This window comes from Grus americana, chromosome 7, assembly GCF_028858705.1.
Source record: "Grus americana isolate bGruAme1 chromosome 7, bGruAme1.mat, whole genome shotgun sequence".
Lineage (NCBI taxonomy): Eukaryota > Metazoa > Chordata > Aves > Gruiformes > Gruidae > Grus > Grus americana.
In genome coordinates, this window is record NC_072858.1 from 30,951,627 (window position 1) to 30,971,029 (window position 19,403).

At 37.9% G+C, this 19,403-nt stretch overlaps 1 protein-coding gene across 3 annotated transcripts in view; it reads right to left on the minus strand.

The window, feature by feature from the left end:
* Positions 1-389: 389 nt before the first annotated feature.
* PARG (poly(ADP-ribose) glycohydrolase) overlaps positions 390-19,403 on the minus strand; it is a 67,393-nt gene continuing 48,379 nt past the window's right edge. For 2 of the 3 annotated variants that reach the window (XM_054831888.1, XM_054831887.1), the window contains exons 12-18: positions 18,980-19,055; positions 16,505-16,652; positions 10,322-10,400; positions 9,430-9,538; positions 5,527-5,632; positions 1,894-2,022; positions 390-1,158 (exon numbers count right to left, since the gene is read on the minus strand). In XM_054831888.1, the coding sequence (XP_054687863.1) occupies positions 998-1,158; positions 1,894-2,022; positions 5,527-5,632; positions 9,430-9,538; positions 10,322-10,400; positions 16,505-16,652; positions 18,980-19,055 (808 nt within the window). In that variant the 3' untranslated portion in view covers positions 390-997. Of the gene's footprint in view, positions 1,159-1,893; positions 2,023-5,526; positions 5,633-9,429; positions 9,539-10,321; positions 10,401-15,810; positions 15,860-16,504; positions 16,653-18,979; positions 19,056-19,403 lie in introns of those variants that run through there. The other variant, XR_008577876.1, reaches the window with a different exon arrangement.

Here is a 19,403-nt window from a genome sequence, read left to right on the forward strand (position 1 = left end):
TACGTGATTTCCATTTCCTCACTCACATTATCCCACAGGGATCTTATACTCACATATATGCATATTGTGCTAAAGGAGAACTGATATGACAATATAAACACAACTAGCAGACCTTAATTCAAATGATATGGCCAACAACAGTGAACCTTGAGAAACTTCAAATATACCAACGTATCCAAGATCTTGTCCAATGCTGTAACAAACAGCACCAACGAAATGGTATTGAAGAGTTTCATGTGCAAGTGTTTCCCTCTGCTTCTAACTTCAGTCACATTTCTCATTTTCCCATCCTCCCATACCTCATTTTTTCTCTACTTCTTCATGCTAATTTTTATGTTTGACTCAAAAAAGACAATGCAGTTGTGAAATGCATTATAGCTCCTCCAAAATTTTTCATTTTTTAACCATTTATTAAAAAACAAAAGATTAAAACCAGGACATTTTAAGTTAAATGAATGAAAAAGTTGATAAGAACAATGAAGGTACTGTGGCAGTCTTACAGAGGTAATAAAATTATTACAATTTTCAGTAAGAATGATCATGACAATGCTTCTCTCTAAACTCATCCCAGGAGTTACATGGCTGCCTGTACTCCAGCACTAAGCTTACATGAGAAATCTAGGTAAGATCTCTGAAAAATAAAGGCAAAGGAGTACAGAGATATCTTCTGAAGTCTTTCAGCAGTCTCTCGACTGAAATACAAATGTATACCGGAATATCCTGCTTAACAAGGTATAATGCAAGCCAGATTTACCAAAGAAATCTTTTCTGTACACACATGAACAGGGTTTTCATGTATGAAACCACCAAACAAAAAATCTCATCTCACAAAGGTGATGTTTTTTTGGTTTGGTTTTTTTTTTGGTCTGGGTGTTACACATGACTACCAATGCTGTCAATATATATTAAGTTAAGCCAATTCATACATTATACCCAGCAATTCACACAATATACCAGTGGGAGGAAAGGAATAATATTCTGATCAAATACATTTATTTTAATCCTCAAAGCACAACCCTTTTTCTTCATCATCATCAGAATCTGCATAGGACTCAACGGCGTTGTATATGAAAGAGTACAGCTTGATATCTGGTCCTGAAGTAGAACAGCTTCTGCATTCTTCATTGTAATATCTCAGTAACAGCCTGTAAATGTCCCCTTAAAAATAAAAAGAAATAATTAAAAACCCATGTAAGATCATGCCATATGAAGAATGTATGACTGCAGCTGAAGACTAGAAATGCACACTCCCACTGCGGTAGTTCTTTAAACAAGCAGTGAAAGGAGGCAGGCAACTGTATAAGGGGAATGCGTCCGTTTCCAAGTTTGTTCAGAACACAGGGTGGGCTCCCTCAACTTTCTGCACAAGCTATCCCAACATTAGGCTTTCATACGTATTACCTACAAACGTACTGTCAGTTACCTAGCTTTGTGCTTCTGTTCCAGAAGTTAGACATTTAACAATTACAGTGGGCAATGGATACAGTGCTTTTCTTGTCTTGCCACTGGATAACACATCTGACCACATCTTGCAGGATCAAGCCAGAACCACTATAAGACAAATCTACATCGAGAATGTGTAAGCAGATTTTCCCTTTTTAAAGCATTTTAAGTTATATTAATAATTTTCACAAACCTTCCATCTACCACGTGTATATGTATTCTGGAACGTAACTCCCAAGTGAATTAGAAAAGGATTCTACAAGCCTTCTAACAGACTAACCGCAGCTGACCCTGAATCAGAAGAGTTCCCCACGTTAGAAACAGGTACAAATAAACTGAGACCCATTTGTTTGTGTTCAGGACTTGATGACGATAATTCTTATCGCACAATTTCCACCGGCAGAGATGGTTAAGTCTCTTTGCTGCATGAAAAGACCTCTTTATGCTCACCAATAGTTTGGCCCTTCTCACAGAGAAAAGTGTGCATGCTGTAAATATCCTGCATCAGCTCGACATCTCCAAAGGTAAAATAAACAACATCACGTCCAGCCTCAGCAGCTGCCAATATCTGTATTAAGGCTGAAACAACAAAAAAAGATTACACACATGAATACAGGATAAAACAGTTTGCTGAAGGGGAAAAACACAGCCTAAGTTTACAGCAAATAATCATACTGCCCATGGCCAGCTGAACACTGCAGAGCAGTTTGAACAATGGGTAGATAGGTATTACTTCCACTTTTAAACCAAAGTAAATACTGGGCACTGCAGCTCAGAGTTTTGAAGTATTCTGCTGGAGTCACTACTCACAACCACCTTTACCTTCTAGACAAGCAACGTGCTCAAAAATCAAAGGGTTTTTAATGGTCCTCCCCTTCCCCCCCAAACGGCATGTGGCCATTAATTATCCAATAAATGTGCATGACAGCAGAAGATGACAGAGCACCATCTTGCACCGTGGTTTAAGCTGCTTGCTTCAAGTCACAAATAGTGGGGTAAAAGCATCCATTTACTAGATTCACTATTTCCATTCTCTGTCACCCTTCAGAAGGCATGGAGCCAACCCTTTCAACTAGGTAAGCTACACAAAGCAGGAGCCGATCCAACTTTTAGCTCCCAAGAGGAGATCTGTGGTTCTGCAGCCTCTTCCTGTGCAATTTAAGGTGTCCATTTTACCTATAATAGAAGTATGCAGCATGAAATACGACGGCTCGTTCTGACCTAAAAAAAGTGAGTGGCAATGCCAGGAATGCAATTCAGGTTATTTAACTTCCAGCTTTATGTCAAACTCGCTGGACCAAGCTGCGTCCCAAGTCCTGTCAATGGCTAACATTACAAAATAGAAAATATGGAAAAGATCTTGGAAACAGATTTTTGAAGATTCATTTTGATAAATCATATGGGGCATTGATCAGTAGTCCAGCTGCGTCAAGCTAATGACCCATGGCAACGGGAGAAAGTGGCTCTGGTCCAGCTACGTTTTCTCCCTTCTCATCCACCTCCTGACTTCTCTGCAGCAATCAGGTGCCCATCAGACATCTCACTGAGCCAATTCCATTCACCAACCTGGCAGAGAAGTTATACAACAAAACAATAAAAGCTAATCGTTTGCTGCTAGATTAGCAGTTGAATTGGCCAAGTGAAGGGTTTGCTAAGAGCCAGAGCTGATGCGAGGGAGGGCACCAGACCATACGACCAAGAACAGCGAAGGGGAGAAGAAAAACCAGGACCCTTTTAGGTAGCGCCAAACTATGACAAGAGCACAGCTTTTTCACCAGCCAGCACTGCGAGGCTGCGGTGTCAAAGGCACACCATCAATCACACGTTCATTTCAGGTAATGTTACAGCAGTCCAAATAATGGACCCCAGCAACTATTTAATCTATTGCAGCTTGTCTTATTTCAGAGCCTATGGGTGTGGTTCTGATATTAATTCTTTCCTTTTTACCCAGTAGAGTTAATTAAAATGTGATTAATATTGTCTTTGTGAAGATTAATTTTAAATAAAACAGCATACGTATTGCATTACCACCTGCCAGTGGAAACTAAATAGAAAGCTGTTCATAGCTTAGCTCAAGAGTCTTTCACATTTCTAAACAGAGACCTAATAAAATACTGCATTCTTTAAGCAAAACCACCTCTTGTAAACCCGTAGCTAAAATAAATTACATGATTCACATGTGAAATTAATCTCAATCTGGGAACGCTATTTTAATTAAACTACTAAACCAGCTGTGGATTTGGTAAAGCTTCAGTAGTTCAGCTTTTAAAGGGTCTAATTAACTAGCTTGCATAAGGGAACAGAACCTAATGAATCTTATTATTCATTCCAAACAAACAATGCAGTTTCACTTTACAGAAGATATTAAAAATATACTACTGTTTATTTTGCAGGTGCAACAATGTCACACTGGGTTAAACAACCAATACTCCTTGTGTGGTTGCCCAACATGTAAGTTCAGAACTGCAGTACTATCATGGTAGCACCTCAATATTGTGCACATTTACATGAAGCAAGATGTGTATTTTTCTCTCCTTCCACTAATCCTACAAGCGTCTTTCTAAAGTTGATAGCAGCCTTCCTATTGAACTGTATGTTCTCAGATAAATAAGAACACCAATTCAGCTAAAGAGTACTTTCTCACAATCATTGTAAGTTAAATTTATGTATTTGAGATGACTCATCAGATCATCTCTTTTGCATTTTCAATAGAACAACACTTTTCCAATCTTTAGACTGTTGTACAGAGCCCCCGCAGCTAGTAATTGTTAAATTATCCTCTGGCTTGAGAAGCAAGACAAGATCTTCCAACTTCTTCCAGTTATATAAAGATCATTTTTTCAGTATTCAAAGTCCTAAGTTCATACTAAAATTCTGTGGAAATATCCCTAACTTAGCTGGAATATGACTTGTTTATGTACCAGGACTTTAATTTATAAAGCCAGATTATTTTTCTCCTCCCTTAAGACGACTTTAGTTTTCACATCGTCTGTGACCTTGAGTGAAACCATATTTTATACACAATCACGTTAAACCTTCCTAACATAATCATAATCAAGCATGATCAGATCCTGCAGTAAATACTGCTTCTGATATAGATGGTCTGCACTTGACAGCCCATTTTATCTAATGGAAATCAAAAAAGAACTGTCAGGAAATCAATGAGCATTGAGGGGGAAAAAAAAAAATAGATGCTCAATGAATAAAACACATTAAGAAAACAAACTAATGAAGTTGGTAGCCTGATGATTGTTTGTCTCACTGTAACCACCTAAAGCCGTTCAGAAAAGCAATTTTAAATACTCTCCAAATGTTTGAAAACAACAAAAACGTAAATTTCTACTCAGAGCTATATGAATCAGGATAGCAATTTAAATGTCGGGATCCATCAATTCTTGACTTGATGGGAAAAAGACTTAAATGAATATAGGCATGTGATATCTGCTGCATTATAAATACTCTAATTAAGAATAAAAGAACATGAGAGAGTGAGTGATATAGCAGGCAAGCCAGGAAAGAAAGAAGCATGTCTGAGTGACTGGAAACCTCTCTGGCATACAGCAATATATTAAGGAGCAAAACTGAACATGAAGCATTACCAGCAAGTTTGTGAAGCCTTGCAAATTACCAGACACTTTGAACAGCTTTGCAGAGATACAAATTTTAGGCATAACCTGAAAAGACTGCTGCAGGAAGGTCAACTGATTTATGTGACTGAGAACTGCAATGAGCGTGTTCTTTTGTGAACTACTATTGCGTGCCCATGCTTTTGAAGGTTTTAGTGCTACAGGTCCTTGTAAACCCAGCATTTCACCATCATGTACTTACCTCAAACTTTAAACTGAAAACAGCATGTAAAAGCAGCATGCATTTTTATTGTTTAAGGCCACGTTACTCATGACCTAAAGATCAAAGCTAACGAACCAGTTCTACAGACGGTTTAGCTATTATTTAAATTCCTGGCTATAATGTATTAATACAAACAAAACCAAAAAACATCCTTGAACAACAACAACAAAAGGCCAAGAATCAAAATCTAAGTTATTTCATTCATTTGGACATTGATGAATTGCTACAATTTACCTTTTAATCTGGAGTCCCCTCCAAAGGCACCACATCCCCAGTTTCCTGTGGCTATTGCAGAGAGATGTTGAGGTGGAACATTGGGTCGAGAGAAGCCACAGTAGGCCTGCAGGCAGACAAGAGGTGATCGCAATCTGGCGTGATATTTGCAAACAATAAGATGATAACAATAATCAGTATTGTCTTATAGCAATACCAAATTCAAACTACTTCAATGAACCACTAGTGTTCCTTTAAATTTAAGGTCAATCACTAAAGAATTTAAGACAAGAAGAATTAGATATAGGCACTGACTCCTAGGGATTTCATCACAGCTATAGGGTACCACAATTCAGAGTTTGCATAAGGAACACTAACACATCATCAGGTGCATGCAGCTTCTTGGGCTCTCTCAAGTCAGGGCTATTAGTGTGCTTAACATCCAAAGCACATTTGTACAAAACTAGTGGGCCAGGCAGGCTGCATGGACAGTAATTCTCCAAACCCCCTTCTCCCAGGGAGGGACACGGATTGGTGTTGCAACAGAATGCCATTTTCTTTTCAGTTTTTATTTAAAGGGCATGTATTTCCTCAACTTGCCAGGACATGGAGAACAAGAACTGTCTTGTCAGACACAGTAAGAAAGTCAGCAAACACTTGGAAGGACTTCAGCAGCAATGAATATCTAAGGAAGTGCTCCCCTATGATTTTTTCACAGCAAATAAAGGATAAAAATAAAACTAATCACTCTTTTTAAAGGGAGACAATGCACCAGTATTTTAAATAGGTTTCACCTAGGAATACAGAAATAGGAAAGCTTTCTGTGCAGTTTTAAAGCAGTTAATATGGGAAGCAGAAGAGCTGTTCCTTTAGAACTACATAAATGAATCTGGTTTTAAGTGGTACACAACTTCAAAGATATTGTATCTCATATTATTTAGAAGTTGTGTGATGTTTACAGTTGGTTTGTTTTCATGTAAAACTGTTACATATAGTTCTCACAGTTAACGCAGTTTGAAACATAACTGTTCTGCATATCGTAATTCTTATGGAAGCATTTCTTGGCAAATATGAAACGGTAGCTTTTTTTAATCAGTGACTATCAAAATAGGCTTAAGGACATTTATGAGTGGAATTGCAAGCCCAATTATAAGTCAGTTGTTCCTTAGCATTTGGAAAGTGGAACTTGCAACTGGAAAAATTATTGCTAGTGAAAGTCTTTATTAGGCAATAATCTCAAGGGGCCAGCAAGGATGAAACAGTGACATCTCTTACACATATATCTGCAAACCTTCATGCCGAAATTGGATATAATGACTTTTTTTTTTCTTATTCTGAACAGCTGACTTTAGACAATATTAATCTTGTTTTCCGAGTATGGGTTAAACCAGAAACAAGAGTCAGCCCTTACCTTTTGAAAAAACTAACCGAGAATGAACAGCTGGTTCTTTAACACAAATAGATCTTATAAAGGAGAAATCATATAGACATATAAGCAAATACAAGTTGTAAGAAGAATCACTTTGTTTCAATCGTTTCCTAATATCTAACAAAATAACAGACAAAAGAACCTCTGGACACTGAGCTGTGTCTACTAATACATAATACACTCATATTTCAAAGCCTGCGTGTATATACTGTGCTTACTGAGTCCTGATTTATTAAATAATAGAGTTGCAGCTTATTCCATCAACTTGTTTTCACCCACATAAAAATCTTAAGGTTAATATTAATCTTAAATCAAACTGAAAAAACCACCGCAGTAATTTCAAAAATAATTGATTTGTTAAAATATTATAGAACCTCCAATAAACTTAATGAATTTTTTACTGTAGTAAACAGAGAATTAACTCAGGCTTAAAATTTTCTTTAAATACCAATCAGTCCTCATCGAACAACATCAGCCAAACCGATACACTGTATAAAAGTTGCATGGATCTACCATAATTCATTTTAAAAATCCAAACGTAGTCAATAATACTGAAAATTGTAGGCAGATCATAAATTCACTAGAGTAGGTAATTTGAATTTTGTACTAAGATATCACTGAAGTTTGCAAAATTTATTTACTGTCTTTTTCAGGGATAATTTCATTACCAACCATGAAGAAACAAGCTGATGAATGTTACTTTAGTCAAGATGCTAAGGTTTTACGACTAAATTAAATTAGTCCTTCAGCACCGTGCATCATTTCGGGGGCGGGGGGAAGATGAGCTTTCAGGAATATTCCCTTTCCAGCTGAGAATTAGGAACACACTGCTCTATGTTTGAATTTATTTAAAATGCATCCTATATTATTCCATATCCTCCTATACTACAGAAAGCAGATGACCAACAAAGTATTGTGCCCTTATATTTAACACTCTAGCTAAAGCAGAGGCCCGCTGCATCTATAAACACAGATTTTATCCTTAGCATGTTTTGAATCCAAATATAACCACAGTAATATAGTATAACTGTATAAGCATTCCTGTACTCAACTGCCCAGTAAAAATAGCATTGCCATTGCTATGACAGGCCACAGACCTTTCACTACCTATGCCTTATACTAACCAAAGCCCTCATTCTGGCCCATTAGTGTTCTCATTAACTTATGAGAATTTGCTATGCAAGCTGCAGATTGATACCAGGCACCTCTTGTTAGGAGAGAAAATTTAGGCAAAGGCCTTGAAAACACTGGCACAGGTTGAAAGCTAAGGCCTCACAACTATGAGCAGCTCGCTGATGGCAATTACTAGTCACTGAAAAAGTACAACCTCAAGAGCCAGGAAAAGACTGCTTTAGCTTCAAGAACAGGAGCAGCAGCAAAGCAAGAAGAAAAAACAAGTAACATGAAAATCTCAGTCATGCAACGTGATAAAGCACCTGCCATGGCTTGGGAAAATAACCCCATGTTCCCAAACATTATGCAGCACATAGTCCAGGGCAGAGACCAAAGGCTGGGAACCATCTAGAAACTCAAATATCTTATTTAAGGACAAGATCCCAAATTAGGGAGGGCAAGGGAGAAAAAAAAAAAACCACCCACACATGCCCACTGCAGTTCCAGCTTCCCTTGTCAAAGAACTCTTCGCCCTGGCAACTTTGATGACTAAGACTATCAAGAACCACAGCCATTGGAGCAGCGCAGTTTTGTGTACACACAGCTAACGTCGGGTAAGGTCAAGGACTGACTCCTTTGAATACATAGTGATAATGATTAATAATGTATAAGAATTATTAGTAGGAAGTGTGTTGTTTCTGAATGTCAGTCTAAAAGTTTTGTTTCAAGGATTAAACAGGCCTGATTTATCAGAATTCTGAACATCCCCATCACTGTAAGCTCTAACTGGCATGTATATACACATATTCTGTTGCAACAGCCCTTACAGCTATTGTGCAAATAAAGATAGGAGATTTACCAACAGCTGGATCAGTTTTCAAGACAACATCAATATATGAAAAGATAAACTCCCAGGTAATACGGCAATACCCCAAGAGCAAACAACAAAGGTGGAAAAAAAGCAAGCGGCACCATATTTATGACCTGTCACCATGCTAAAACATGAGGCACCCCCTTCTCCACCTTGACTGGAGGGCTGAGTAGGATTCAGCAGAGCCAGTCACAGGAAGAGAACTTAAAATCATAAATTAGAAGCAGGACAGGGAAGAGTTAACAAAATATATATCTAAATTTCATTTATATTTTTGTAAGTTAAATAAAATACACCTTGGAATAGCATATCAAAGGATAAGAGTCATTCTATTTGACAAGCTTCTGCTTTAACATTTGACAGCAAAAACCTGAAAGTACACCTTTTGTAAGAGGCACAACTAAGCAAGAACTTCCTTAGCAGAAGACAATAATACAAAAATATTTGAAAAGGTGCTATAAACATTAATGAAACAGCCTTAGACTGCAGGCCACTGTAAGAAGTTACTGGCCTTGTTGAGCTCTCTTCTAATTTTCTCCGGACCAAACTGATCAAGGAAACGTCTGAAGTGAAATGCATCTATAGCAACAATTTCAGTGTAGCGTCGCTGCCATTCATCCCTAAAATTGGAGAGAGGAGAAAAGTAGATGCCATTAGTTGTTTAATACTGGAGATATAATCATGATCCAAAATGAGCAATTCCCTGCAGAGCTTCTCTGTTAGAAGCAGCTAGAAAAGTGAGCTCATAACAGACAACAGAGCACTTTTTGTGGGTTGGGTATGAAAGCAGCATCAAAAATCAGACAGGTTTTCCTATAAATTTAAAAATACTCTGGCTAGACTTTGGGCATAAACGTGAAACAAATCTAATTACATGGCACTATTTATTAAGTATGTAAGAACACCGCAAGGTCAAAGAAAAGCACTTTGGCTCTCTGTCTTCCTCCAACATTTAAATAAGAGTACATTGTGTATGTTTCTATATCAAATGAATAAGTTTGTGTATACACTATTTTAACATTGTTGGAGAAAAATTCAAGAGCTCAGAGCTTTCTACTCAGATTCGTGATATTAAATCTTATCTGCCACACACGAGCTGCACTGTGGCACCTGAGGTATCGTTGTCAAACTTCTTGTGACATTAGAATCCACAGTTCAGTCAGTACGTTAACAAAAATTTGGATTAAATACATATAAAATATGTTGGTTTAAGAACTGACATATTGGCATTTATTAGCATTAATATGAGATAACTTTCTTAGCTTGTTGGGTCTACTAAAGAGCAGGATCAAACAGTCAAATTCTCTATTAAGGGAAATGCTAGGAAATACTTAAAGCACCAAGTTTTCAAATTTATAACATTTATTTGTTCCTTCATTTGAAATATTTGTGCAGAACTTTACCTTGGGGTCTTATCTTCATGGCTTCTTGCCCACCGGTAAGTTTCTGCATAGCCTGTATACTCACTGTACTGCTCAGTACCTGAAACAAACAATTTTCCACATTACATACGAAATACGTACATATTTTTTCACTTGGCAAATCTTTCATAGGAATCAATGCTTCTCCAAATTAACATACAGTTCTCAGAAGCAATGGAAAATAGAAATTCTTATCTGCACCAAGAATACAAGAAGCTTCTTTTCCACAGATGATGTGTAGCATCCACCATAGAACATGACAAATGCAGATCTATGTATGCTGTCCAGTACATAACAAGATACTTTTCAACTTTGCCACTCAATTTCAACAGCTTCTCAGTAAACTGCCTGTCATCTATAAGTTTTACTGGCTAACATCTGGTTAACAAAGACTATGAGCCTTTGTGCCACCAGTATCTTGCTTTACTTTTTTCTTGTTTGAGGCTACTACTTGTAAACACAATGATAAAACAGTCACTCCACTATTGAAAATGTGGCAACCCTACTTCATCACAATTTAGCAAACATCTAGGCTGACAGTTTAAGAAACATGAGAAGAAAAATATAAAGAGATTCAAAAGTGCAAGTGGTGAGCTATGTTTATACATTTTATTTCTCTGTTAAAGTTTTATTTCTCTAACAAAATTAAAATCCATAAAGCCAAAGAAAACCTTGATGCTCAGAAACCTAGCAGATTTCCAACATGCCAGTGTTACCCAGTTTGTTGCCCTACACTCTCTTGAGGGCAACCTTACATCAGGATAGGTAGGACTGTTAAGCGTCCTATAATCTCATTGCCCAAGAAATCACTTCTTTCCCTTGTTATGGTTTTGTTTTACATTTGTTGAGCATGATTCCTGCACTGTGGTTCCTGACACGAATTCTCAGATACCACAGCAATTAGTGGCACTGAATGGACCGAAAGGCCACTGCTCTCAGCTGCAGCGGTCAGTACCAAGAAACTACTTCTGTAAAAGCTCAAGGACCCACAAAACCATGCTCTGGAATGTGCTTGGCTGCTCTGTGAAAGACTTCAGCAGGGTATCTTGGCAAGCATTAAGGGCTATAAGTAGCTCATTAAGACCTCCAGTAATTTTAGCTATTATGCTCTATGCCAACTCCTTTTCAAAGGTTTATCTCAAGACCAAGAAAGAGAGCATTTTAACTGAGAGTAAGGATCATAATCTTTCTAAAGATTTCTGCCTTTTACCTCATTTTGCCAAACTTCAGGACTTTGCTTCAAAACCTGGGGATGCACAAATGCTTCAAAGAAATACTACTAAAGTAATGCCACAGCAAAAATCACAACTTTTCCCCATTTTGAGCTCATGACAGCTGAATTTCAGAAATAGGGGACTGAAAAGAATACCTTGTTTGGAAAATCTCGGCTCATACAGGTACAGTTTGGCACAAGTTATAAACAATAACAGTAAGAAGAGAGCTGTTAAGCAACCCCTTAATTACAAACAGTGACACCAGCTATGCCTATAAATATAACCGAAAAATAGGTTTTAGAAAGACATGTAAGTCAACAGCAGAAAACATATGATTACTAAATCAAGAGTAATGCCTAACTATTGCACAGATCGGTGATACTCTGAGAATACAAATGTTTAAATTTAATCTCCAAGTTTCTCAATCTCTAAATAAAAATAAAAGTTGAACAAACAAACATAAAACTATTAACTTTCGACCTCATCTGACAAGGGAATTTGAACGCTTGCTTTCAGTAGTCTCAAGCACAGGAAACACAGGCTGTTCAAAACTGTTTAAGATGATGCATATACTTCGAGACATTTTCCCCATTTACCCAAATTAATTTTAATGGAAAAGACTTATCAGCACTTCTTTAACTCATCTGCCATGTTATCTACTCATCATTTATTTGGATTTGTCTAGATGATTAACCATACTGAGGGCACAGAAATTCCACAAGGCTATTTTGAAGAGTTGCTATGCAAAATGAGGGGGATGGTAAAAGATTCCTCACCAAAAATTCACTTCCTGTTAAAAAATAATAAAAAAAAAAAATCAAAGTCCCAAAAATTCTGATGGCAGAATATGCCTAAATATTCACACACCCCCAATGCCCTCATACAAAGGACAAGAGTGAGAGCAGATGAAATATTCAGAAGTCAGCCTTCTAATTGAATTGCAGGCTATCAACCTTCAGTAAGACTTTTCCTGACATAGGTAAAATTCAGTTTTACTGATACACTTGGAAAAAGTGTCTGAGCAAATAGTAAGAAAAGACAGACAAGGAAAGTGAGAGTTTCTTTTCTGAGAGCTCTCTTTAGGGGACAACCTCGCAAAACTTCCAGCTTTGAAAAGAAAGCATTTCCTTTGGTGTCTTGCGTGTGGAAGAAAAGACTAGGTTATCAAGATATTGTAACAGGATAGATTAAATGACAGTCAAAGTATTAAGCTGACTTTCTCAAGGTTCATTGTTTTCATTAATTTTTACGGAAGTGCAGTGTCTGATGATGAGAGCACCAGGAAACAAACAAGCAAATATACATATATATTAAAAAAAAATGTATCAATAACAGAGAAACTCAAAGAAATCACACAAACTCTAAACCCATGTCCCAGAAATCCAAAGTTAATGAAAATCAATGGGTTTTCATAAGTGAAGCTCTGGAAATTTGTCAGACAAAAATGGATATTCAACTGGCAGTACTTTTGCCTGTGAACTACTGGGATACAAACTGCTGTTGCTGGGAGAACAGGAGCACTATAAGATAAATTAGATATGCTAACATTTCTGGTGAATCTTTTTTCTTCCCACTTAAAAAAAAAAGGTAAAAAAAGCCAAGCCACAAATACAGCATAATAGCACAATTCCATCAGAACTTTAAAAGCAAACTACTGTCCTGGTTTCAGCTGAGAGGGTTGATTTTCTTCATAGTAGCTAGCGTTGGGATATGTTTTAGATTTGTGCTGGAAACAGCATTGATAATACAGAGATGTTTTTGTTCTATGGACTTATTGTTGAGCAACGCTTACACGGGGCTGAGGCCTTTTCTGCTTCTTACACTGCCCTGCCAGTGGGATGGCTGGGGGTGCACAAGGAGTTGGGAGGAGACACAGACAGGACAGGTGACCCAGACTGACCAAAGGGATATTCCATACCATATGACGTCATGCTCAGTTTATAAGGAGCTTGGGGGAAGGGGGGGGGGCGGCAGTGTTTGGAGCAATGGCGTTTGTCTTCCCAAGTAACCGTTACGCATAACAGAGCCCTGCTGTCCTGGAGATGGCTGAACACCTGCCTGCCCACGGGAAGGGGTGAATGAATTCCTTGCTTTGCTTTGCTTGTGCGCGCGGCTTTTGCTTTCCCTATTAAACTGTCTTTATCTCAACCCACGAGTTTTCTCACTTTAACTTTTCCAATTCTCTCCCCCATCCTGATGGGGGGGGGAGTGAGTGAGCAGCTGCGTGGTGCTCAGCTGCCGGCTGGGGTAAAACCACGACAACTACAAATACTAAAAAAGCCTACAGTCAAAAGAAAGTATATACAAGTATCATTCAAAAATACATTCTTTATGAAACTTGTAATAGTTACAGCATCAAACAGTGAAACTGCCAAGTGTTAGTGCTTATGGGACTTCATCCATCTAGAAAGAGTTATAATTATTACTAAAAATAAGTATTTATTTCTCAGACTCCATAGTCTAGCTTTTCATTTGCATATGATCTGTATGGCATTATAAAGTTCCCAGGGACAGGGAAAAACCCCACCATACTGACCATCCAGTATTTCTTAAGAGCTACAAATTCTACCTCTGAAGAGGTAGTACTACTGACACTGAATAAAAAGGAATACATGTGAAAAGTGCAAAGGCATAGTTTTGCAGTCACCAATATAAACACACATTTACTGCCAAAAGTGAGGTGAAGGTCCTTCTCTCCCTTTCAATCCTTTCCGATCCTTATCGTGCGCCACCTCTAGTCTTCTGCCTCTCCAGACAGTGGCATGATCAGCCTGCTAAATCCAGCTGAAAACCAATTCTTCCCCTCTGAGTAAATTTTCAGCTGAACCAATTATCTGATCTCATTTACTGCACGGGTAATGTGCTTAGAAGTCTCTGAAAATGCATCGCTAAGAGGTGGTCAGGACTGGCCATTGTTCAATCTGTAGATTTAAAGCAAACATGGAACAATAGCTTCATCTGCTCTTAACACTGCGTATACGTAAACTCAAAGAAGGAAAAAACAACAAAAACAAAAAACTGAATTAAAAACACTGGCATTTATTCACAGCTCTACCAGAAATGCAGCTGTGGGAATCTTTGGCACTGCTGCTGACATTTCTGTAGGTAGCTGTCTGTGTTGAAGAACTTGACTGTTTGCATGACCAGTTCCATATTCATTACAGCAGTGATCTTAACCAGATGCTGTGCAATCACAACAAATTTAATTTCTCTCCTATTTCTCAGGCTCTTCTGCAAATTTAAGCTACACAGTTATACCCATTAGGCCGCTGAGTCAAGATGCATCACAAAGAATGTAATTTATCAAGAGGATTGTGACACGCAGTGGAGACTTGGCTAAGAACCAAGGTGGAAGAGCTCCAGGGATGAAATGAAAATGATGGAATGACCGTTTCCATTAGAGAAGAACACCATATCACAAATACTAATTGCAAAACACTATAAAGCACTCAAGAAAACTAAAAGAATATTGCCGCAGTGAAAAAACATCCTCACCTTTATCTGTTCATGCCAAATCACTATTTTCTGCAGGAGGATGGAAGAAGGTCTTTCAAAACATTCATTTAGTGTTTTCCCCCAATCAGTTATTACACAGACTGATAGCTGTGCTCTTGTTTTTACCCTCCCCAGAACAGCCTCACCCAGAGGAGGGTACTTCAATATGTTAATCTTGTTATAGTACCATATCCAAAATACACAACAGAAATCAGCCATGGCCAAGAATTTTCTGACTCATTTTTTTAGAAAGGTAATCACAAAAGCCAATTTATCAAAAAGTTTTCACAGAAAAGGCATTAATTTTGGCAGGGTGGAAAAACAAAATAAAATACTGTCTTAAAAAGATTACAAAGTGTAAGACTGAAAACAAAAGGTGCTGTGCCCAGTACAATCAATAGTTCATGGCAGAGTAATATTTGCAAGATCTAAGCTCAAATTTCTACTGTGCATGCATGTGAGAGAAAGAAGTGCTTTTCCAAGAAGTGTGTTCTACTACCTGTAGAAATTCCTGACTGTTTAGGTAGCTCAGGTAATCACCATTTTTATTATAGTAGACTGAAAAACATACAACATATGTAATCTATTACAATATTTGCCCGGAGGATCTCTCTGATCAATTTTTTTTTCTTTAAAGTTATTCTTTAGAATAAATAAAAATTATAGCATCACTTTATGTATCAGTCATGAAAAACGCTCACTGTGTTCCCGTGTTTAGAACTGAGACACACACAGCATGACCTGGGCCTCTCCAGTTCTTACCAGTGATATTTGGTGTTTTGATCCAATGGATAATAAAACATTCCAAGTTCTATGACAGTGGTGGAAACAAAAGGAAAAACACTTTCAGCAGAGCACTGGACAGACAGAGCATCTCCCTACACAGCCCCTCAACAACACACTGGAGAAGCATTTAGGTTTTGATGTTGTAATTACAAACCCTTAACTAACTTACAAGTAACACAAACACATGTTCATAACTTACAAGATCAAAATGCTTAAGAGAGACTTCCTGCCTTTCTATCTTTTTTAATGGATGCTGATTTTCTCCTTTTCCACTTCCTCCCCTTTTTGGTAACCAGAAGGCAGTTCCTTTTCTCAGGGTTTTCAGCCCCACTGATCACAAAACATTACACATTCCAGACAGGAACAAACCCCTCCTGCTTTAACATAACAGAAGCATTACCTGCTAATAGCTCCTAAACACATTTGTATAGGATCAAGTTCTTTCTGCTTTCTGTCACTTTTTTTTCCCCCCCTCCACAAAACATCTATTGGAACAGCAGTCCTACAGTCTTAAGAGGTGGGGTGAAGAAGGAAGCTCTTTGTCAAGTGAGTATTGACTTTTTTTTTTCCTTACCCCCACAGTATTTAAACATACTAAACTTCAACTTGAAATATATTTTCTATATATAAAACCAGAATAAGATATGAAACATTTTCTGCAAAGACTAACCTGTGATGATAAGACATTCATTGTGATCCAAGACTTCAGTGATGAGCCTAGATACAATCAGTTCTGGGTTGATTAAAAAACGAATTTCTTCTTGTACTAGTCCTGCCCCGGTCACACCACCTCCAACAAAACGGTTTGCAAAGTCAACCTAACAAAAATATATTCAGGAGGATTATGAGATAAATAGCACAAAATCCTTTCATTTACCTTGGTAAATAAAGTCCTATATAAATTTCAAAAATTCTGTTGAAATCTGCTGCTGTCCCTTAAAAATACAAGCAGCAGGACAGAGCCTGATTAACAGCATACCTTTCTCTTTTTCCTTTCTACTTCTCAGAGAACTTAAAACAAGTGAGATATTAGACAGCAAAATAAAGTTTTGCATATCAAATGCTCCAAATCCAAGTTTTGTGGGTTTTCTTTGAAGAGCACATATTTAAGAATAAAACACATTTCAGTAAATGTCAAAAAGATTAAAATAGTAAATCACAGTATTCTTTTTACATTTTATGGACATTGAAGAAGTATTAAGTTGTCCTTTAATAAGCATTCTGCCCCAGCTGTCCACACTGAAGCATTTTTAGATTAGCATTGCCCCTGTACCAGTTGTTCTGTACCTAAAAGAATCTCTTATGAATTCTCCTTGAAACGTAGTTGAACAAGGCAAGTCATTTTGATCATTAAGGTTTCTGCTTGAAATAGGAAAGCTCTGGACTATTTTTTGCTGCATGATACATATTTTGCAAATTACATTTTTATATAGACAACAGTTTTAAAAGGGTTTGATTTATTCAATAAAGTGGTTACTATTTATGCAAATTAACTGCCCATATAAATTTATAATTTGAAAAACTCACTTCACCTTTCAAATGCTATTAGCTTCTAACTGATTTTTATTCAGATAGCTGATGAGAACACATTTACAGGAAGGGAACAAAAGTTGCTGGAATGACATGAACACCTGTGTAGGTTACAAACTGATTCAGGAGTCAGAGTCAAGTTTAAAGCACACCAAGAGCTAGCCACTACAACAGCAAGCGTTCCTGAAGTCTATCCTGGAAATACCAATACACTTCAGTTGTTAAAGATTTGCTGAACTTGCCTACAACACAAAAAAGTAACATGAAAACTACCCATATGTTCAGTGCGTCAGGGCCCCAAATGCACTTTAACTGTGCTGAGTAGCCTCACCTCGGGCCCCCATTTGCCCCCAGCACGCGGCTCCCATACAAACACACACTCTTGTCCTGGACCTCACCTAAGACACGTCACGTATGGGACCACGGCCAGCCCTGTCCTCTGCTGATACCCACCTGCTGACTGGACATCTAGGACTGAACTTGGTGACCTGACTCACCCGTTGCCTTTGTCTGATGACCATCAGCCTGTCAGCAGAAACCGCTATTGTCACTGTCCCTGCTCTGCTTGTCCCAGCCAGCAACTCTGCCTGCTGAGGCTGGAGTTACTGTGGACTCTTGCATTGTCTTGCCTTGGTCATCCTGCTCCCTCCTGGAGTGAGCGCTCTTCCTCTGAGCAGAGATATTTTGTTTGGTAAGACTTGAAATAGCCAGGAGGAAAAATATCACATCCTAGGCAATACCCACTTTTACAGCGTGCAACAGAAACAGTACATGAAAAGGCATAATCCAACCTTCTCTCACCTCTGAGGTTATAGTAGAGTATTGAGACAGCAGAAAAATGGTTACTACTGAGAAGTTGCTGAGTTAATAATTTCAATACACCTTTGAGTGCTCAAGTTACATAAAGTCATGAGACATTTTAAAGTTTGAGCAAAAAGCATTGCTGAAAAAAAGTCCTCCTGTTCTCCTTCCTCGTCTTCCTTTGCAGCATTTGTTCCTGGCTAAAGCTGTAATTCTTTTTTGGTAAATGAACTCTAAAAGGCTTTTTTTTTAAATTTTTTATTTTATTTCTTTTTTGAAGAGAAACAAACCCCAAACAACTAATTTGAAAACTCAAATGTGTTCCTTGATATCGATATGGACAGGACATCCTCCTTAAGAATTTCTTTTGCTGACTGGCTCCCAGACCAAGACAGTGGTGCTGGCAGCAGCAAGGAAGTCTCCTGAACCACTGACCTGGTCACTGTCTGGGGCACAAGAATAATTTTTTGAAAAATAAACTGAAACCCTTGACAACTCATCAAAATCACAGCCTGAAACTTTCATCTTGTCAATCTTCGATTCTGGTTTGAACCAAAAGACCTGAAGCTGTCCAGGGCTTGTGATTTTCTGTCAGCTCTTTCTGTACCAGGTACATGTGCAAACCAAGATGAGCTGGGGAATACTGACAAGTACTAAGACTGCCCATGGAATTAATTTTGACGTTTCTTTTACCTGCATAACATCTTGTCATTTAAGTCAAATGAAGATAAATGCATAACTTCATTAAGCTGGCAGACCATAAAGTATGACAAAAACATGACATAAGGCCACATTTACTGTTATATGCCCTTACCTGTAGCATACCTTGTCCATTGCTTTCGATGGTGCCTTCATAGGTGACATGCAATCTAGACAGTTTTTTCTGAGATCTATCATTGAGGAAAAATATTGTACAGAAAGTATGATTACAGAATCTTCAAAGGCATCCATTTTAAAAGAAAATCCACCTAAACTTCTTACACACATTAAACATAGGGGTTTTAAAAAAACCCCGAAGGATTAAAGAAAATGCATTTGCCTTTCAGAAACAATCTGTAAAAGTTTAACATAGCCAATTGTTCAGTTCCTCCACCTCTTTTACCACAAACCCCCAAATTTGAGATTGAAGTTCTATGTCTTTCATGCAAGTTTGTCCTACATTAACTTGCTAACCAGCAAGAAAGCTGCAACACTTGTGTTTTCATGTTGGTTATCACCCGTACTTCATTATATTTCCT